At 42.5% G+C, this 21,021-nt stretch overlaps 1 protein-coding gene across 1 annotated transcript in view; it reads right to left on the bottom strand.

Annotated features, from left to right (window-relative positions):
* LOC311136776 (splicing factor 3B subunit 3-like) overlaps positions 1-21,021 on the bottom strand; it is a 62,835-nt gene that overhangs the window by 26,153 nt on the left and 15,661 nt on the right. The window contains exons 11-12 of the mRNA XM_084171048.1: positions 5,926-6,021; positions 5,520-5,592 (exon numbers count right to left, since the gene is read on the bottom strand). Coding sequence (XP_084027174.1) covers positions 5,520-5,592; positions 5,926-6,021 — 169 coding nt within the window. The remainder of the gene's footprint in view (positions 1-5,519; positions 5,593-5,925; positions 6,022-21,021) is intronic.

Here is a 21,021-nt window from a genome sequence, read left to right as displayed (position 1 = left end):
GTTACAGTTTAATGATCAACAACCAATTTGACAGAGCTTGAAGAATTTTGAAAATAGTCAAAATGGGCAGATGTTGCAGAATCCAGGTGTATAAAGCTCTTAAAGGCTTACAAGCTGTAATCACTGCCAAAGGTGCTTCCACAAAGTATTGACTCAGGGGTGTGAATACTTATGTAAATGAGATAATGTATTTCATTTTTAATAAATCTGCAAAAATGTCTAAAAACATGTTTTCCCTTTGTCATTTGGGGTATTGTGTGTAGATGGGTGAGCATTTTTTTTTTTTTAGCCATTTTTAATTCAGGCTGTAATACAACAAAATGTGGGGTATGAATACTTGTTGAAGGCACTGTAGGCTGTGGGTTCTTTCAAATCATAAGATTTTAGGCCTATATCTATTTGGGAAGCCCGCAATTTGGGCAGAGCGCGTGCCAATAGGCCTAGCTGATTATTGAGTTGCGGCTGTCAGTGAAAAGTATCTAAAATATGTGTGAAGATAATGTGTCTTGAGTATAATTTAAGACATTTAGACAAGGGGAGGGTTGTGTGGTGAAGATCTCTCCAGAATGGCTCAGCTGTCTCCCACCAATTCTTACGCATTCATTGTTTCATTGTGTGAATTGTTTCCCCATTTGATTGTTTATTTTTATCAATTCCCCATTACATATGTCACCAGTAGTAAACATTTGTAATGGGGAATTGATACAAAGAGTAACTCAAGTCAAGACATAGAACGGGAGGCAGACAGGAGAGTAGCGAGATAAATGCGACTGAAATAACCTGAATTTATATTTTCTACTGTTTATATTTGTCATTATGTCTTTTTAACTTAGTTGACAATGGAAGTTATAGGCCTACTGCTGCATTGGCCTATAGGCTATGAGTTCCATGCGCTCATTTGTTTAGCCACCAATGGATCTCGGTGTATCAATGTGTCCATATGGCAGAGGCCGGTGCTCTCGCATTAGTTCAATTTTAACTTTTAGATTTTAATAGAGATTTTTATGATTAACCCCCTAGAGTCGATGTCTGCGCCCACGTGGAAATCTAATTAGCATAACTAAAAAATCCCCATAAGAATACATCAGTTTAAGCTAGAGATACCGTTTTTTTTTTTTTTTTTTGCATTGGATGCGTCTCATTCCACCGCAGCCGCCGATGTCACACTTCCGCATCTGCGGTGAAAGGTGACAGAGCTAGAGCAGTGTTTGTCAGAGCATGAGACAACCCGAAAATCGGACATCACACAAAATCATCTGTAGCAGCCGAATGGGTCGGCCTACAAACTATTATGACCCATCTATGGAACGATGAGACTCACGAATACGATGGTGTTCAGTTTTGCTCTACGACCCCCACAAGCATCTTGGGACTGATCTGAAGTCTGTACAGTCTATCTGCCAACTTCTGTCTGTAGCGTACCAACGGTTTGGCCTACACACCCACAGGCCTCACAAGAGAAGTCTGAAGCCACCTGGTACCAGTTGAAAAAATGTAAGGAAGTATACAGTGCATTCGGAAAGTATTCAGACCCCTTGACTTTTTCACGTTACAGCATTATTCTTAAATTAATTAAATCGTTTTTTCCCGTTTCAATCTGCACACAATACCCCATAATGACAAAGCAAAAACTGGTTTACAAATGTTTGCTAATTTATAAAAAATAAAAATATTTACATACATACATTTACATACAGTACCAGTCAAAAGTTTGGACACCTACTCATTCAAGGGTTTTTCTTGTAGAATAATAGTGAAGACATCAAAACTATGAAATAACACATATGGAATCATGTAGTAACCAAAAAAAGTGTTAAACAAATCAAAATATATTTTATATTTGAGATTCTTCAAATAGCCATGTTTCCTCCAGACGTGACGCTTGGCATTCAGGCCTAAGAGTTCGATCTCGGTTTTATCAGAACAGAGAATCTTGTTTCTCATGGTCTGAGAGTCTTTATGTGCCTTTTCAAATCAAATTTTATTTGCCACATGCGCCAAATACAACAGGTGTAGACCTTACAGTGAAATGCTTACTTACAAGCCCTTAACCAACAATGCAGTTAAGAAAAGTAAGTGTTAAATAAAAAATTGAAAGTAAAAAATAAAGAATTAAAGAGCAGCAGTAAAATAAAATAACAGTAGGGAGGCTATATACAGGGGGTACCGGTACAGAGTCTTGGTAAACTCCAAGCGGGCTGTCATGTGCCTTTTAATGGCCACTCTACCATAAAGGCCTGATTGGTAGAGTGCTGCAGAGATGGTTGTCCTTCTGGAAGGTTCTCCTATCTCCACAGAGAAACTCTAGAGCTCTGTCAGAGTGACCATCGGGTTCCTGGTCACCTCCCTGACCAAGGCCCTTCTCCCCCGATTGCCCTCTAGGAAGAGATCAATGGAAACAGGATGCACCTGAGCTCCATTTCGAGTCTCATAGCAAAGGGTCTGAATACTTATGTAAATAAGTTGTGTTTTTATTTTTAATAAATTTGCAAAAATTTCTAAACCTGTTTTTGCTTTGTCATTATGTGGTATTGTGTGTGATTTTTATTTATTTAATCCATTTTAGAATAAGGCTGTAGCGTAACAAAATGTGGAAAAAGTCAAGGGGTCTGAATACTTTCCGAAGGCACTTTAGTGCCAAAAATAAGGGGTAACAAATAAAATTAAAAGGTTTCCTGATCTTTCTTATACCTCTCAGATATACACTTCAGAACAAACTTCCTTTAGATTTATTTGAGGGAATATCTGTTGTTCCATGTAGTGAATTTGTTATTCAATGCGTTTGTATGGGCTAATAGCAGTAAGGCCAAATAAAAATGTTAACAAATAATGTTAGGATTTTTATAATTTTTTTATACTTCAAGGGATCTTACATTTCCAAATCAAATAGCAAAATTATCCTTGTTATGACCTTCTTAAAACAATTCCATATAGCTTAGTAGAACACCCCCCCCCCACCCGCCGCCTTAGACTAATGATTTTGAGAAACTAAAACACTATTGAAATGAAACTGTTCCAAAAAAAATCATAACTGGCACGCAGATCGGTAGAAATGTCAGGATGAATTGTAAGCCTCCCTAAACCTCAAACGTACTCGCCGCCTATGAAGTCTTTATAGAAGAAATGCCTCCACGTTACCATGGTTGTTATTTGCCTATAGGCTACTTTGAAGCAAGGTAAGACATGCCTCATGAAGTAAAACATTCAGGATTCAAACAATGAAGTATGGTTGTGGGTTCAATTCCCACGGGGGGCCAGTATAAAAAATAAAAAATGTAACCACTCCCAGACAGTCCTAGCAAAATGCTTGCTTGAGAAACTTCTCTGCTAAGCTACACTATATACACTGCATTCGGAAAGTATTCAGACCCCCTGACTTTTTCCACATTTTGTTACGTTACAACCTTATTCTAAAATTGATTAAATAAATAAAAATCCTCAATCTACACACAATACCCCATAATGGCAAAGCGAAAACAGGTTTAGAAATGTTGCTAATTTATTAAAAATAAAAAACAGAAATACCTTATTTACATAAGTATTCAGACCTTTTGCTATGAGACTCGAAAATTAGCTCAGGTGCATCCTGTTTCCATTGATATGTTTCCACAACTTGATAAATTCAATTGATTGGACATGATTTGGAAAGGCACACATGTCTATATAAAGGTCCCACAGTTGACAGTGTATGTCAGAGCAAAAACCAAGCCATGAGATCGAATGAATTATCCATAGAGCTCCGAGACAGGATTGTGTCAAAGCACAGATCTGGGGAAGGGTACCAAAACATTTCTGCATCATTGAAGGTCCAACAACAACACAGTGGCCTCCAAGACTCTTCCTAGAGCTGGCCGCCTGGCCAAACTCAGCAATCGGGGGAGAAGAGCCTTGGTCAAGGAGGTGACCAAGAAACCGATGGTCACTCTTTCAGAGCTCCAGATTTCCTCTGTGGAGATGGGAGAACCTTCCAGAAGGACAACCATCTCTGCGGCACTCAGGCCTTTATGGTAGTGTGGCCAGACGGAAGCCACTCCTCAGTAAAAGGCACATGGAGTTTTCCAAATGGTATCAGTTTATTTTTTATATATTTGGAAGAAATAAATTAAAAAAATGTTTTTGCTTTGTCATTATGGGGTATTGTGTGTAGATTGAGGAGAAAAATAATTTATTCAATTTTAGAATACGGCTGTAACGTAACAAAATGTGGAAAAAGTCAAGGGGTCTGAATACTTTCCGAATGCACTGTATAAGTATGTGGACACCCCTTCAAATTAGTGGATTCGGCTATTTCAGCCATACCCGTTGCTGACAGGTGTATAAAAATCGAGCACACAGCCATGCAATCTCCATAGACAAACATTGGCAGCAGAATAGCCTTACTGAAGAGCTAAGTGACTTTCAACGTGGCACCTTCATAGGATACCACCTTTCCAACAAGTCAGTTCGTCAAATTTCTGCCCTGCTAGAGCTGCCCCGGTCAACTATAAGTGCTGTTATTGTGAAGTGGAAACGTCTAGGAGCAGCAACAGCTCAGCCGCGAAGTGGTAGGCTACACAAGCTCACAGAATGGGACCGCCGAGTTCTGAAGCTCGTAAAAATCGTCTGTCCTCTGTTGCAACACTCACTACATAGTTCTAAACTGCTTCTGGAAGCAACATCAGCACAATAACTGTTTGTCGGGAGCTTCATGAAATGGTTTCCATGGCCAAGCAGCCGCACACAAGCCTAAGATCACCATGCCGCCATTGGACTCTGGAGCAGTGGAAACGCGTTCTCTGGAGTGATGAATCGCGCTTCACCATCTGGCAGTCCGACGGTCAAATCTGGGTTTGGCGAATGCCAGGAGAACGCCTCCTGCCCCAATGCAGTGCCAACTGTAAAGTTTAGTGGAGGAGGAATAACGGCCTGGGGCTGTTTTTTATGGTTCGGGCTAGGCCCCTTAGTTCCAGTGAAGGGTAATCTTAACGCTTCAGCACACAATGACATTCTAGACGATTCTGTGCTTCCAACTTTGTGGCAACAGTTTGGGGAAGGCCTTTTCCTGTTTCAGCATGACAATGCCCCCGTGCACAAAGCGAGGTCCATACAGAAATGGTTTGTTGAGATCGGTGTGAAAGAACTTGACTGGCATGCACAGAGCCCTGACCTCAACCCCATCGAACACCTTTGGGATGAATTGGAAAGCAGACGCGAGCCAGGCCTAATCGCCCGACATCAGTGCCCGACCTCACTAATGCTCGTGGCTGAATGGAAGCAAGTTCCCGCAGCAATGTTCCAACATCTAGTGGAAAGCCTTCCAAGAAGAGTGGGGGCTGTTATAGCAGCAAAGAGGGGACCAACTCCATATTAAATGCCCATGATTTGGAATGAGATGTTCACATACTTTTGGTCATGTAGTGCATTTTTCCTTCTTTCTTTTTGACCATTTTAATTTAAAACAATCACAGTAAGGTATTTTGTTACCCAGAAATGATTTGATATTGAGACCAAAACGGCTGCATTGGACCTTAAACAAGTACCTTCAATGTGTCGGCGCACAGTCCACACAGCATTGGGGTTACCGGGCAGCTCAGATACAGCCATCTCTGACACCTGGAGGGAACAAGCACTGATCAGATAGATCCTCATTGTCTTCTAACCTAAGCATTTACCAGCCTGTGCATTAACATTTTAAGATCTGCTGGGATCGGAGGTATACACATTCTCTCCAGTGCTTTGTCAGAGAAGAGACATGAATATCATGACATTTACAGCTACTAATGAAAACCTAGAAACCAAACTCAGCCAAACTCTGGTTTCTGGTGTGCATGTGAGTGAGTATCTGCAGGAGTGTGTTCAAATGTAGTCATTGCCCAAATACTACTTTGCCATGTCACTTTCTGGGATGTGAATGTGTGATGGGAAGTGAAATAGCAGTACACATACCTCCAGTCCATGTCTGAGGACTCTGAGCGTGGATTTGGGTCCCCTGCCACAGGCCACATACAGCTGGGGAGTGTCCTCATTAGCCAGGTCAGCAATCTAGAGAGGGACAAAGAGTAAAATAGAAATAGAGGTGAGTAGGAGAAAGAGCCAGTGACGAGATCAGTATTCTAACGGAGTTAGAATATCAAGTAAACAGGCACAGTCTCACATATGGGGTCTGTGTATAATGTGGAGATCAGAGGTTCTTAAACTCTCTCCATTATTATAGGTCGTTTTCAATAAAACGTCACAATACATTCGATTTGGCTGCTGGGGGGCAAGGAGACCCCCAGCTCCGCTAAAACCATTGACAACCACGTGCTGTTTAAGGGCTTATTAAATACGTGTTTTTTTTGTTGTTTGTTTTTTTACAATATATTTATTGGCGTTTCTTACAATTTAAAAATCAGCAAAATATGACACAGATAATGCCCCGTTATTCCTTCGACCTACACATAACAGCAGGCTACATGGGAGCACCGTGTAAAACCCTTCCCTCCCCAACACATGAACACCCCCCTCCCAGTAATAGCTTCAATGATTAACAAAAAAACTAAACAGACTGCCCTTCACATCCAATGCTAGAAAATAATAATTAAAACGCAAAAACAAATAATAATACATTAATGAAGAAAATAATAATGAGGCAGCTAAGGTGACAACTCTAGACACTGCTGAAAGTCCCCCCAGACAGTAGTAAATTCAAAGAGTCTATTATGTAAATTGTACGTAATTTTTTCAGATGGAATATAGGAAGTTAGTTATTTTAGCAACATCTGCTTGCTTGGCCGAGTGTCACTCTTCCATATAATAGCTGTGCATTTATTGGCTGTAATGAATGCCAATTTAATGAATCTGGTTTTGCTACCAATATTAACTGGTAGAATAGAGTAATCTCCAAGAAGAATAACAGAAGGATCTAGTGGTACAGTCATATTAGTGACCTGTGATAAGATCTTAATAAGGTCTTCCCAATAATTGCCTAGTTCAGGGCAGGACAAAAACATATGCATAAGTGTGCCCACCCCCGTTTTACACCGTGGGCAACATTTTAAATATTTAGAATTGATCTTATACAGTCTCTTTGGTGTAAAGTAGACCCTATGTAAAATATTGAATTGGATCAACTTGTGTTAAATGAAAGACGCTGAGCATCTAAAAAGAGCTTTCCCCATTTCTCATCCTCAAAAATGAGGCCAAGGTCATCATGCCACTTCATGCAAGCCTTCAGAGCTTCATCGTTCCCCAACAGAGCTTGAAGACTAGAGTACCTGTAAGAAATGAAACCTTTTATCCCTTTCCTCTCCAGCCCCAGTTTATCAGTTATAGGTTTACTCATGGGCTGAATCCTACCTCCCTGCTGAGTGGCAATACAATGCCTAACCTGTAGGTACTTGAAGAAATGAGTTTGAGGTAACTGAAAATGAGATGCCAGTTGTTGAAAGGACAGTTGTTCACCTTCTCTATACAGATGACCAAATGTTTTAATTCCTTTGTTGAACCAAGAAAATGTAATACCATCTCTCAGGGCTTTGGGTAAGATGGGGTTATTATAGAAAAGGTGAGGGTGAACTTGTTGTATTTTGCCATACTCACACAGCCTTTAACTGAGATGCCTAGTAATACAACTGGAAGTCAGGTAAAGTAAGCCCTCCTGAGTATGGTTTGCATTAAGTTGTGAGTTTCACTCTGGGGGGTTTCCCTTTCCACAGAAATTAAGAGACCTTCCTATTAAGTTGTTTGAAAAAAACATTGGGAATAGGAAAGGGCAAGGTTAGAAAAATGGTACAAGAATTTCAGTAATATATTCATCTTTACACAATTGACCTGCCCAATAAGAGAAATGGGTCAATCCCGCCATCTATCCAATTCTTCCCCAACCTTTTTGAGAAGTGGAGTATAGTTCAGTTGATAGGTCTTAATAATTTCAGAAGGAATTTGCAATCCTAGATATGTCATTTTCTGAGGTCTCCAAGAAAACGGCTGGTCTAAGACTGGATTCTGCATAGCTGCCCTGTTAAAAGTCATGATTATACTCTTCGATAGGTTTATTTTAAATCCTGAAAAGGTCCCATATTCTTTCAGGAGGTCAACTAATGCTCGGAGTGAAATTTCTGATTTAGTGAGGTAAAGCAACATTTCATCAGCATATAACGAGACCAAATGTTCGCGCCCACCTATACGAACACCATAGATGGATGGTTAAGATCTAAAAGCTCCTGCCAGTGGCTCTATAGCCAAAGAAAAAAGGAGAGGACTAGCGGGGCAACCCATATTCATCCTCTGTAAAACTTCAAAACAGGTAGTTCCATTCTATGCGGTCAAAAGCTTTTTCCGCATCTAATGAAGCCGCCACTACAGGTTCTTGGTCATTCTCTACATAATGCATAATATTAAATAAACTTCTGATATTATCAGGAGATGAGCGGTTTCTTACTAAGCCTGTTTGGTCCATATCAACCAAGTCAGGGAGAACCTTATCTAGTCTAAGAGCAATGAGTTTTGCAAGAATCGTATATGAAGTGTTCAATAAAGATATTGGTCTATACGACCCACAAAGCAGAGGATCTTTCCCAGGTTTCAACAAAACTGTGATCAGTGCTTGTTCAAGTGTGTCTGGGAGCTTTTCTGTCTCTATAGCATAATTAAACATACAGTGGGGAAAAAAAGTATTTAGTCAGCCACCAATTGTGCAAGTTCTCCCACTTAAAAAGATGACAGAGGCCTGTAATTTTCATCATAGGTACACGTCAACTATGACAGACAAAATGAGAAGAAAAAAAATCCAGAAAATCACATTGTAGGACTTTTAATGAATTTATTTGCAAATTATGGTGGAAAATAAGTATTTGGTTAATAACAAAAGTTTCTCAATACATTGTTATATAGCCTTTGTTGGCAATGACACAGGTCAAACGTTTTCTGTAAGTCTTCACACACTGTTGCTGGTATTTTGGCCCATTCCTCCATGCAGATCTCCTCTAGAGCAGTGATGTTTTGGGGCTGTCGCTGGGCAACACAGACTTTCAACTCCCTCCAAAGATTTTCTATGGGGTTGAGATCTGGAGACTGGCTAGGCCACTCCAGGACCATGAAATGCTTCTTACGAAGCCACTCCTTCGTTGCCCGGGCGGTGTGTTTGGGATCATTGTCATGCTGAAAGACCCAGCCACGTTTCATCTTCAATGCCCTTGCTGATGGAAGGAGGTTTTCACTCAAAATCTCACGATACATGGCCCCATTCATTCTTTCCTTTACACGGATCAGTCGTCCTGGTCCCTTTGCAGAAAAACAGCCCCAAAGCATGATGTTTCCACCCCCATGCTTCACAGTAGGTATGGTGTTCTTTGGATGCAACTCAGCAGTCTTTGTCCTCCAAACACGACGCGTTGAGTTTTTACCAAAAAGTTCTATTTTGGTTTCATCTGACCATATGACATTCTCCCAATCCTCTTCTGGATTATCCAAATGCACTCTAGCAAACTTCAGACGGGCCTGGACATGTACTGGCTTAAGCAGGGGGACACGTCTGGCACTGCAGGATTTGAGTCCCTTGCGGCGTAGTGTGTTACTGATGGTAGGCTTTGTTACTTTGGTCCCAGCTCTCTGCAGGTCATTCACTAGGTCCCCCCGTGTGGTTCTGGGATTTTTGCTCACCGTTCTTGTGATAATTTTGACCCCACAGGGTGAGATCTTGTGTGGAGCCCCAGATCGAGGGAGATTATCAGTGGTCTTGTATGTCTTCCATTTCCTAATAATTGCTCCCACAGTTGATTTCTTCAAACCAAGCTGCTTACCTATTGCAGATTCAGTCTTCCCAGCCTGGTGCAGGTCTACAATTTTGTTTCTGGTGTTCTTTGACAGCTCTTTGGTCTTGGCCATAGTGGAGTTTGGAGTGTGACTGTTTGAGGTTGTGGACAGGTGTCTTTTATACTGATAACAAGTTCAAACAGGTGCCATTAATACAGGTAACGAGTGGAGGACAGAGGAGCCTCTTAAAGAAGAAGTTACAGGTCTGTGAGAGCCAGAAATCTTGCTTGTTTGTAGGTGACCAAATACTTATTTTCCACCATAATTTGCAAATAAATTCATTAAAAATCCTACAATGTGATTTTCTGGATTTGTTTCTCTCTCAATTTTCTGTCATAGTTGTCATATGTCATATGGTCAGATGAAACCAAAATATAACTTTTTGGTAAAAACTCAACTCGTCGTGTTTGGAGGACAAAGAATGCTGAGTTGCATCCAAAGAACACCATACCTACTGTGAAGCATGGGGGTGGAAACATCATGCTTTGGGGCTGTTTTTCTGCAAAGGGACCAGGACGACTGATCCGTGTAAAGGAAAGAATGAATGGGGCCATGTATCGTGAGATTTTGAGTGAAAACCTCCTTCCATCGGCAAGGGCATTGAAGATGAAACGTGGCTGGGTCTTTCAGCATGACAATGATCCCAAACACACCGCCCGGGCAACGAAGGAGTGGCTTCGTAAGAAGCATTTCAAGGTCCTGGAGTGGCCTAGCCAGTCTCCAGATCTCAATCCCATAGAAAATCTTTGGAGGGAGTTGAAAGTCCGTGTTGCCCAGCGACAGCCCCAAAACATCACTGCTCTAGAGGAGATCTGCATGGAGGAATGGGCCAAAATACCAGCAAGTGTGTGAAAACCTTGTGAAGACTTACAGAAAACGTTTGACCTGTGTCATTGCCAACAAAGGGTATATAACAAAGTATTGAGAAACTTTTGTTATTGACCAAATACTTATTTTCCACCATAATTTGCAAATAAATTCATTAAAAATACAATGTGATTTTCTGGAAAAAAAATTATCATTTTGTCTGTCATAGTTGACGTGTACCTATTATGAAAATTACAGGCCTCTCTCATCTTTTTAAGTGGGAGAACTTGCACAATTGGTGGCTGACTAAATACTTTTTTCCCCCACTGTATTGCATAGAGGCTCAATCAGTTTGGGTAAAAAGGAACTATAGAATTCAATAGGGAATCCATCTAACCCTGGTGATTTTCCCCAAGCAGTGTTGAAAATGGATTCCCTAATTTCCTCAGATGTAATCTCTTTCTCCAAGTACTCTCTATCCTCATCAGTTAAAGCTTGTAAATTGAGTTTGTTCAAAAACTTATGCATTGTGGCAGGGGCATCCCCTTCAGACTTGTACAATGTTTCATAAAACTTCCTAAAGACCAGATTAATTTCCTCAGGACCCTGAACAACTGTTAATGGGCAGCTTTATAGAGCTAATAACTCTACTAGCTTTCTCTCTCCTTATCTGCCAAGCAAGCAACTTTCCTGCTTCATCTCCATCTTCATAGTAGTTTTGTTCTCCTAAGTGCGTTTTCTGCTTTGTGGGTCGTCAGGGTGTTATATTCCAATCGCTTTTAGTCAAATTTTTGTAGTTGAGTAGTCAAATGTTATACTATGTTAATTTTCCTGATCTCAAATGTCTTTCTCCAAAGAATCTACTTGGAGCCTTATACATTTTACGAGCACCTGAACTAAACAAAATGATTTGCCCCCTCAGATATGCAAGGAGAGCTTCCCATAAAATTAGGGGGGAGGCAGAGTTGTTATTGGTGCTAAGAAATATGTCGATATGAGTTTTCAGAAATTTTACAAATGTAGGATTATTTAGTAAGTATGTGCCAAACCTCCACCTTCTTGAGGGTGGTTGTGTTTTACTGACTGGTAATGAAGCCAGCAGAGCAGAATGATCTGATATACATCTTGGTATATACTTACACACAGTAGTTAAACTTCCCTTGCCTGCAGGAATAAGAGTCGATTCTAGAGTAACTGTTATGGACAGTGGAGTAAAATGAGTATTCTTTAACCTTTTGTCCAAAATCCAAAATCTTTCATTTCTGCTTTTAACATTTTAGCTGCCTGTGTGAGGTTGATCCTATTATCAATCAGCTCCGACAGTGCAGTAATATCTAACAAGTAATATCTAACAATTTCACAACATATACCTAATACACAAAAAACTAGTAAGGAATGGAATTTAAGAAAATATTCATATATGGACAAGCAATGACAGAGCGGCACGGACTAAGATACAGTAGAATATTATAGAATAGAATGCAGTATATACATTACATTTACATTTTAGTCATTTAGCAGACGCTCTTATCCAGAGCGACTTACAGTTAGTGAATACATATATATATTTTTTTCATACTGGTCCCCCGTGGGAATTGAACCCACAACCCTGGCGTTGCAAACGCCATGCTCTATCAACTGAGCTACATCCCTGCCGGCCATTCCCTCCCCTACCCTGGACAACGCTAGGCCAATTGTGCGCTGCCCATGAGTCTCCCGGTCGCGGCCGGCTGCGACAGAGCCTGGATTCGAACCAGGATCTCTAGTGGCACAGCTAGCTATAGCTCAGCCTTAGACCACTGCGCCACTCAGGAGACATATGCATATGAGATGAGTAGTGCAAGATATGTAAACATTATTAAAGTGACTGTAAACATAATTAAAGCGACTAGTGTTCCATTTCTTAAAGTGGCCAGTGATTTCAATAGGCAGCAGCAGCGTCTAATGTGCTAGTGATGGCTATTTAACAGTCTGATGGCCTTGAGATAGAAGCTGCTTTTCATTCTCTCGGTCCCAGCTTTGATGCACATGTACTGACCTCGCCTTCTGGATGATAGTGGGGTGAACAGGCAGTGGCACGGGTGGTTGTCCTTGATGATCTTTTTGGCCTTCCTGTGACATCGGGTGCTGTATGTGTCTTGGAGGGCGGGTAGTTTTCCCCCGATAATGCGTTCGGCAGACCGCACCACCCTCTGGAGAGCCCTGCGGTTGCGGGCGGTGCAGTTGCCGTACCAGGTGGTGATACAGCCCGACAGGATGCTCTCAATTGTGCAGCTGTAAAAGTTTGTGAGGGTATTAGGTGCCAAGCCGAATTTCTTCAGCCTCCTGAGGTTGAAGAGGCTCTGTTGTGCCTTCTTCACCATACTGTCTGCGTGGGTGGACCATTTCAGTTTGTCGGTGATGTGTACGCCAAGGAACTTGAAGCTTTCCACCTCCACTGCGGTCCCGTCGATGTGGATAGGGGGGTGCACCCTCTGCTGTTTCCTGAAGTCCACGATCATCTCCTTTGTTTTGGTGACGTTGAATGAGAGGTTATTTTCCTGGCACCTCACTCCCAGAGCCCTTACCTCCTACCTGTAGGCGGTCTCGTCATTGTTAGTAATCAAGCCTACTACTGTTGTCGTCTGCAAACTTGATGATTGAGTTGGAGGCGTGCTTGGCCACGCGGTCATGGGTGAACAGGGAGTACAGGAGGGGGCTGAGCACGCACCCTTGTGGGGCCCCAGTGTTGAGGATCAGGGAAGTGGAGATGTTGTTTCCTACCTTCACCACCTGGGGGCGGCCCGTCAGGAAGCCCAGGACCCAGTTGCACAGGGCGGGGTTCAGACCCAGGGCCTTAAGCTTGATGATGAGCTTGGAGGGTACACTGGTGTTGAATGCTGAGCTATAGTCAATGAACAGCATTCTTACATACAGTGAGGGAAAAAAGTATTTGATCCCCTGCTGATTTTGTACGTTTGCCCACTGACAAAGAAATGATCAGTCTATCATTTTAATGGTAGGTTTATTTGAACAGTGAGAGACAGAATAACAACAAAAAAATCCAGAAAAACGCATGTCAAAAATATTATAAATTGATTTGCATTTTAATGAGGGAAATAAGTATTTGACCCCCTCTCAATCAGAAAGATTTCTGGCTCCCAGGTGTCTTTTATACAGGTAACGAGCTGAGATTAGGAGCACACTCTTAAAGGGAGTGCTCCTAATCTCAGCTTGTTACCTGTATAAAAGACACCTGTCCACAGAAGCAATCAATCAGATTCCAAACTTTCCACCATGGCCAAGACCAAAGAGCTCTCCAAGGATGTCAGGGACAAGATTGTAGACCTACACAAGGCTGGAATGGGCTACAAGACCATCGCCAAGCAGCTTGGTGAGAAGGTGACAACAGTTGGTGCGATTATTCGCAAATGGAAGAAACACAAAAGAACTGTCAATCTCCCTCGGCCTGGAGTTGCAATGATCATGAGAACGGTGAGGAATCAGCCCAGAACTACACAGGAGGATCTTGTCAATGATCTCAAGGCAGCTGGGACCATAGTCACCAAAAAAACAATTGGTGACACACTACGCTGTGAAGGACTGAAATCCTGCAGCACCCGCAAGGTCCCCCTGCTCAAGAAAGCACATATACATGCCCGTCTGAAGTTTGCCAATGAACATCTGAATGATTCAGAGGAGAACTGGGTGAAAGTGTTGTCGTCAGATGAGACCAAAATGGAGCTCTTTGGCATCAACTCAACTCGCTGTGTTTGGAGGAGGAGGAATGCTGCCTATGACCCCAAGAACACCATCCCCACCGTCAAACATGGAGGTGGAAACATTATGCTTTGGGGGTGTTTTTCTGCTAAGGGGACAGGACAACTTCACCGCATCAAAGGGACAATGGATGGGGCCATGTACCATCACATTTAGGGTGAGAACCTCCTTCCCTCAGTCAGGGCATTGAAAATGGGTCGTGGAAAGATATTCCAGCATGACAATGACCCAAAACACACGGCCAAGGCTACAGAGGAGTGGCTCAAGAAGAAGCACATTAAGGTCCTGGAGTGACCTAGCCAGTCTCCAGACCTTAATCCCATAGAAAATCTGTGGAGGGAGCTGAAGGTTCGAGTTGCCAAACGTCAGCCTCGAAACCTTAATGACTTGGAGAAGATCTGCAAAGAGGAGTGGGACATAATCCCTCCTGAGATGTATGCAAACCTGGTGGCCAACTACAAGAAACGTCTGACTTCTGTGATTGCCAACAAGGGTTTTGCCACCAAGTACTAAGTCATGTTTTGCAGAGGGGTCAAATACTTATTTCCCTCATTAAAATGCAAATCAATTTATAACATTTTTGACATGCGTTTTTCTGGATTTTTTTGATGTTATTCTGTCTCTCACTGTTCAAATAAACCTACCATTAAAATTATAGACTGATCATGTCTTTGTCAGTGGGCAAACGTACAAAATCAGCAGGGGATCAAATACTTTTTTCCCTCACTGTAGGTATTCCTCTTGTCCAGATGGGATAGGGCAGTGTGCAGTGTGATGGCAATTGCTTCATCTGTGGATCTATTGGGGAGGTAAGCAAATTGAAGTTGGTCTAGGGCGACAGGTAAGGTAGAGGTGATATGATCCTTGACTCTCAAAGCACTTCATGATGACAGAGGTGAGTGCTATAGGGCGATAGTCATTTAGCTCAGTTACCTTTGCTTTCTTGGGTACAGGAACAATAGTGGCCATCTTGAAGCATGTGGGAACAGCAGACTGGGAAAGGGAGAGATTGAATATGTCCATAAACACACCAGCCAGCTGGTCTGCGCATGCTCTGAGGATGTGGCTAGGGATGCCGTCTGGGCCGGCAGCCTTGCGGGGGTTAACATGCTTAAATGTCTTAATCACGTCGGCCACGGAGAAGGAGAGGCCACAGTCCTTGATAGTGGGCCTCGTCAGTGGCACTGTGTTATCCTCAAAGCGGGCGAAGAAGGTGTTTAGCTTGTCTGGAAGCGAGACGTCGTGTCGGCGACGTGGCTGGTTTTCCTTTTGTAGTCCGTGATTATCTGTAGACCCTGCCACATACGTCTCGTGTCTGAGCCGTTGAATTGCGACTCCACTTTGTCTCTATACTGATGTTTTGCCAGTTTAATTGCCTTGCGGAGTGAGTAGCTACACTGTTTGTATTCTGCCATATTCCCAGTCACCTTGCAATGGTTGAATGCAGTGGTTCACGCTTTCAGATTGGCACGAATGCTGCCATCTATCCACGGTTTCTGGTTAGGATAGGTTTTAATAGTCACAGTGGGCACAACATCACCAATACACTTCCTGATAAACTCAGTCACTGTTTCAGTGTATTCGTCGAAATTATTTTCGGAAGCTACCCGGAACATATCCCAGTCCGCGTGATCAAAACAATCTTGAAGCGTGGACTCCGATTGGTATTTCCTGTTTGAGTTTCTGCCTATAGGAAGGGAGGAGCAAAATGGAGTCGTGGTCAGATTTGCAGAAAGGAGGGCGGCGGAGGGCCAAATAACCATCCCGGAAGTTCGAATAGCAATGGTCGAGGGTTTTGGCAGCACGAGTACAACAGTCGATATGTTGATAGAACTTCGGCAGCCTAGTCCTCAAATTTGCTTTGTTAAAATCCCCGGCTACAATAAATGCAGCCTCAGGATATGTGGTTTCCAGTTTGCATAAAGTCCAGTGAAGTTCTTTGAGGGCCGTCATGGTATCGGCTTCAGGGGGGGGATATACACGGCCGTGACTATAACCGAAGAAAATTATCTTGGGAGATAATACGGTCGGCATTTGATTGTGAGATATTCTAGGTCGGGTGAACAAAATGACTTGAGTTCCTGTATGTTACTACAATTACACCATGAGTCGTTAATCATGAAACACACACCTCCGCCCTTCTGCTTCCCGGATATATTTATTCCTGTCTGCGCGATGAACTGAGAACCCCTCTGGCTGGACCGATTTCGACAGAATATCCCAAGAGAGCTATGTTTCCGTGAAACAAAGTATGTTACAGGCCTTGATGTCTCTCTGGAAAGAAATCCTTGCCCGGAGTTAGTCGATCTTGTTAACCAAAGACTGAACATTAGCAAGTAGTATACTTGGAAGCGGTGGGTGGTGTGTGCGCCTCCTAAGTCGAACCAGCAGGCTGCTCCGAGTGCCTCTCCTCCGCCGGCGATGTTTTGGGTCAGCCGCTGGATTCAGTTAAATTGCCCTGGGGAGAGCAAACAACGGATCTGCTTCGGGAAAGTCGTATTCCTGGTCGTAATGCTGGTGAGTTATCCCGCTCTGATATCCAATAGTTTTCCCCGGCTGTATGTAATGATACAAAACACTTTCTGAGCTAATAATGTAAAAAATTATACATAAAAAAACAAAATACTGAAAAGAGCTAGTCGCGAGGCCGCCATCTTCGTCGGCGCCAGTACAATGAGGAAGGTCTATCACTGGAAGGGTCCAGTAACAAGTTAAAATCCCCTGCCATTATTATATCTGATGCACATTAACTTCAAAATGATGTCTTGGTAAAATGTAGGATCATCATGGTTAGGCCCATACACATTCACAATGGTAATGGGCTCAGTGTTAATGAAACCTTAAATGATCACAAACCTATCCCCTTTGTCTTTAAATCTGAGATTGTAGCGGAAAGGGGCAATGCTTATTAATGAGAATGGCCACCCCTCTTGCCCGAGAGGTGAAAGATGAATAAGTACACTTGACCCACCTACTCGCTCTTCAGTTTATAATGCTCAGAGTCAGTCAGGTGTGTCTCCTGAAGAAGAGCTATATCAACCTTATGCTGCTTTAGATAATTCAGAATGCGTTTGCGCTTGACTGGGCATTTAGTACCCCTAACGTTAAGTGTCACAAATGTATAGTTATGCCAAGAGTGTGCAAAGCTGTCGTCAAGGCAAAGGGTGGCTATTTGAAGAATCTCAAATATATTTTGATTTGTTTAACACTTCTTTGGTTACTACATGAGTCCATGTGTTATTTCATAGTTTTGATGTCTTCACTATTATTCTACAATGTAGAATATAGTACAAATAAATAAAAACCCTTGAATTAGTAGGTGTCCAAACTTTTTACTGGTACAGTACACACACACAATATGTACACATACATATATACACACACACACAGTTGAAGTCAGAAATTCACATACACCTTAGCCAAATACATTTACACTAAGTTTTTCACAATTCCTGACATTTAGTCCTAGTAGAAATGCCCTGTTTTAGGTCAGTTAGGATCACCACTTTAGTTTAAGAATGTGAAATGTCAGAATAAATAGTAGAGAGAATGATTTATTTCTGCTTTTATTTCGTCATCACATTCCCAGTGAGTCAGAAGTTTACATACACTCAATTAGTATTTGGTAGCATTTCGGGTAGCCTTCCACAAGCTTCCCACAATAAGTTGGGTGAATGTTGGCCCATTCCTCCTGACAGAGCTGGTGTAGCTGAGTCAGGTTTGTAGGCCTCCTTGCTCGCACACGCTTTTTCAGTTCTGCCCACACATTTTCTATAGGATTGAGGTCAGGGCTTTGTGATGGCCACTCCAATACCTTGACTTTGTTGTCCTTAAGCCATTTTGCCACAACTTTGGAAGTATGCTTGGGGTCATTGTCCATTTGGAAGACCCATTTGCGACCAAGCTTTAACTTCCTGACTGATGTCTTGACTGATGCCATCTATTTTGTGAAGTGCACCAGCCCCTCCTGCAGCAAAGCACCCCCACAGCATGATGCTGCCACCCCGTGCTTCACGGTTGGGATGGTGTTCTTCGGCTTGCAAGCATTCCCCTTTTTCCTCCAAATATAACGATGGTCATTATGGCCAAACAGTTCTATTTTTGTTTCTTCAGACCAGAGGACATTTCTCCAAAAAGTACGATCTTTGTCCCCATGTGCAGTTGCAAACCGTAGTCTGCCTTTTTTATGGCCGTTTTAGAGCAGTGGCTTTCTTGCTGAGCGGCCTTTCAGGTTATGTCGATATAGGACTCGTTTTACTGTGGACATAGTTACTTTTGTACCCGTTTCCTCCAGCATCTTCACAAGGTCCTTTGCTGTTGTTCTGGGATTGATTTGCACTTTTCGCACCCAAGTACGTTAATCTCTAGCAGACAGAACGCGTCTCCTTCCTGAGCAGTATGACGGCTGCGTGGTCCCATGGTGTACATACTTGCGTACTATTGTTTGTACAGATGAACGTGGTACCTTCAGGCGTTTGGAAATTGCTCCCAAGGATGAACCAGACTTGTGGAGGTCTACAATTTGGACGATTTCTTTTGATTTTCCCATGATGTCAAGCAAAGAGGCACTGAGTTTGAAGGTAGGCCTTGAAATACACCCACAGGTACACCTCCAATTGACTCAAATGGTGTCAATTAGCCAATCAGAAGCTTCTAAAGCCATCACATAATTTTCTGGAATTTTCCAAGCTGTTTAAAGGCACAGTCAACTTAGTGTATGTAAACTTCTGACCCACTGGAATTGTGATACAGTGAATTATAAGTAAAATAATCTGTCTGTAAACAATTGTTGGAAAAATTACTTGTGTCCTGCACAAAGTAGAAGTCCTAACCGACTTACCAAACTATAGTTTGTTAACAAGAAATTTGTGGAGTGGTTGAAAAACTAGTTTTAATGACTCCAACCTAAGTGTATGTAAACTTCCGACTTCAACTGTATATATACACACACACAACTGTAAAGCTATCAGCTAGCTGGCAATTAGGCGGCCAGCCAGTGTGTAGCTTATCCCTGCCTCGGTATCACTAACGCTAGCATACATCTAACAATAAACAAGCCAGAAAAAGTAATAGCAAATAAATTCCCTGAAGTAATATAAACAACAGTTAGGCTTGAAATCCAGTCTAAAGCCACATAACTATTTAACCAAACCCGACTGGATCTCTATGCGTAAAATAAATATATACTCCGAAAATAAATGTAACTACCTGGCATAGTGTGGCTATAGCTATAGTCACACCCTTGTAAACTTAGCGAGCTGGCTAAATAGCGCAGCCAACAATAGCTATGGCCATCTAGCCAGCCAGCCGTGCCAGCCAGTCGATTTTACGAGTCATTTCGTTGTATCCTCATGTTCTAACAGTTCACTATCCACAGTATCTAAGTTCAAAATACAGTTCCTCATGATGTAGTAGGCGAACAAGTTAGGGAGTTCTTTCCTCATGTATGTTTCAGCTGTCTTCACAGAGTCAAATGTGCGCTCACCATTCTTGGTTTCGATCCACAAAGTCGACAGGTAGCGCAGGCCGTATGCCAAGCCAGCCTGCCGCAGAAGCCTCTTCAGTGGGGAGAAAGCCATCCTCCTCGTGTAGTATGGGAGGAAGATCCGGATTCTGGCATCTTCGTACTTGAGCTCTCCTTTTGCTCAGGCAGCAGAGAGGATGCGGACACAATACTGTAAGAATGTAATGACAAATGCCCTGGGTGCAACCTGGCCAGGCAGCCGCCTCCGTAGCGTGTGATGGGCCCTCTTGATTTCCAATGGGTGCGCGGAAAGGGGGGTAGATCCAGAATTTTGGGAATCCATTCCTTTAGACAGGAGATGGCGTCTCTTCCTCCGGGAAACCTTAATCTCAAATTCGAGCGCTTCTGGAAATGTTCATAACAATCAAATTTCTCCTCGAGTTTAGAGATGGTGTCTTCCAACTTCTTGTACTTTTGATCCACGTCCTCGGGGACGTCCAGGATGGCAGCCTGGTGGTCAGCATGGTCTTTTTCTAACTTTGTCACTCGTCCCTTTGTGACATTCTGGTCTTCGTGGAGTTTATCGACCAGCATATCAATTTTGATGAGGCGTTCAGAAAGTGCCTCTTGAATTTTTGTTATACCCTTGTCCATCTCCATTCTGAACCATGCTGGTGCTTCTTCCGAGCTAGCATCTGCCGAGGCCGAAGAAGGGCTGTCAGAGGGGGGCACTTTTCCATGCCTCGTCTGAGGCTTTGCAAGATTAGGCATCTTTTGTTTTGGCGATAAAATAGATGTTTTAACTTCCAACTAACTATTAACGAACAGGTAAAGTGTCAAAATGCCATTAAAAATATATAAAGTTAGAGGACGCTACGCAGACGCAACTTGTTAGAGCTTCGCCATTGCCGGAAGTCAACTATTTGGCTTTAATATCATCACTTATTGAGCATAGTCAGAACTACACATTTCTGATTATTCCATGCAAAACAATTGCACACATTGAGCTCCATCAGAGTTATACAGCAAGTAACTGTATGCTTTTCATGATCAGTAAACATCAACGATTATGTAATTTCAGATACGTGAAGGTACCTATCCATTTGGCATTTAGCTAGCTAAGCAAAAAGCATAATTTGGCTTGCTTCATCAGAGATTAGGCTTTTGGAAAGAGCTTGACATCGGCAAGACCTCGTCCTGGTAAAGTTGTCAGTTGG

Source organism: Coregonus lavaretus, assembly GCF_964263955.1.
Source record: "Coregonus lavaretus genome assembly, chromosome: 11".
Classification (NCBI taxonomy): Eukaryota; Metazoa; Chordata; class Actinopteri; order Salmoniformes; family Salmonidae; genus Coregonus; species Coregonus lavaretus.
The sequence above is the reverse complement of the archived record's forward strand: the minus strand, read 5'-3'. Positions and strand labels throughout refer to the sequence as shown.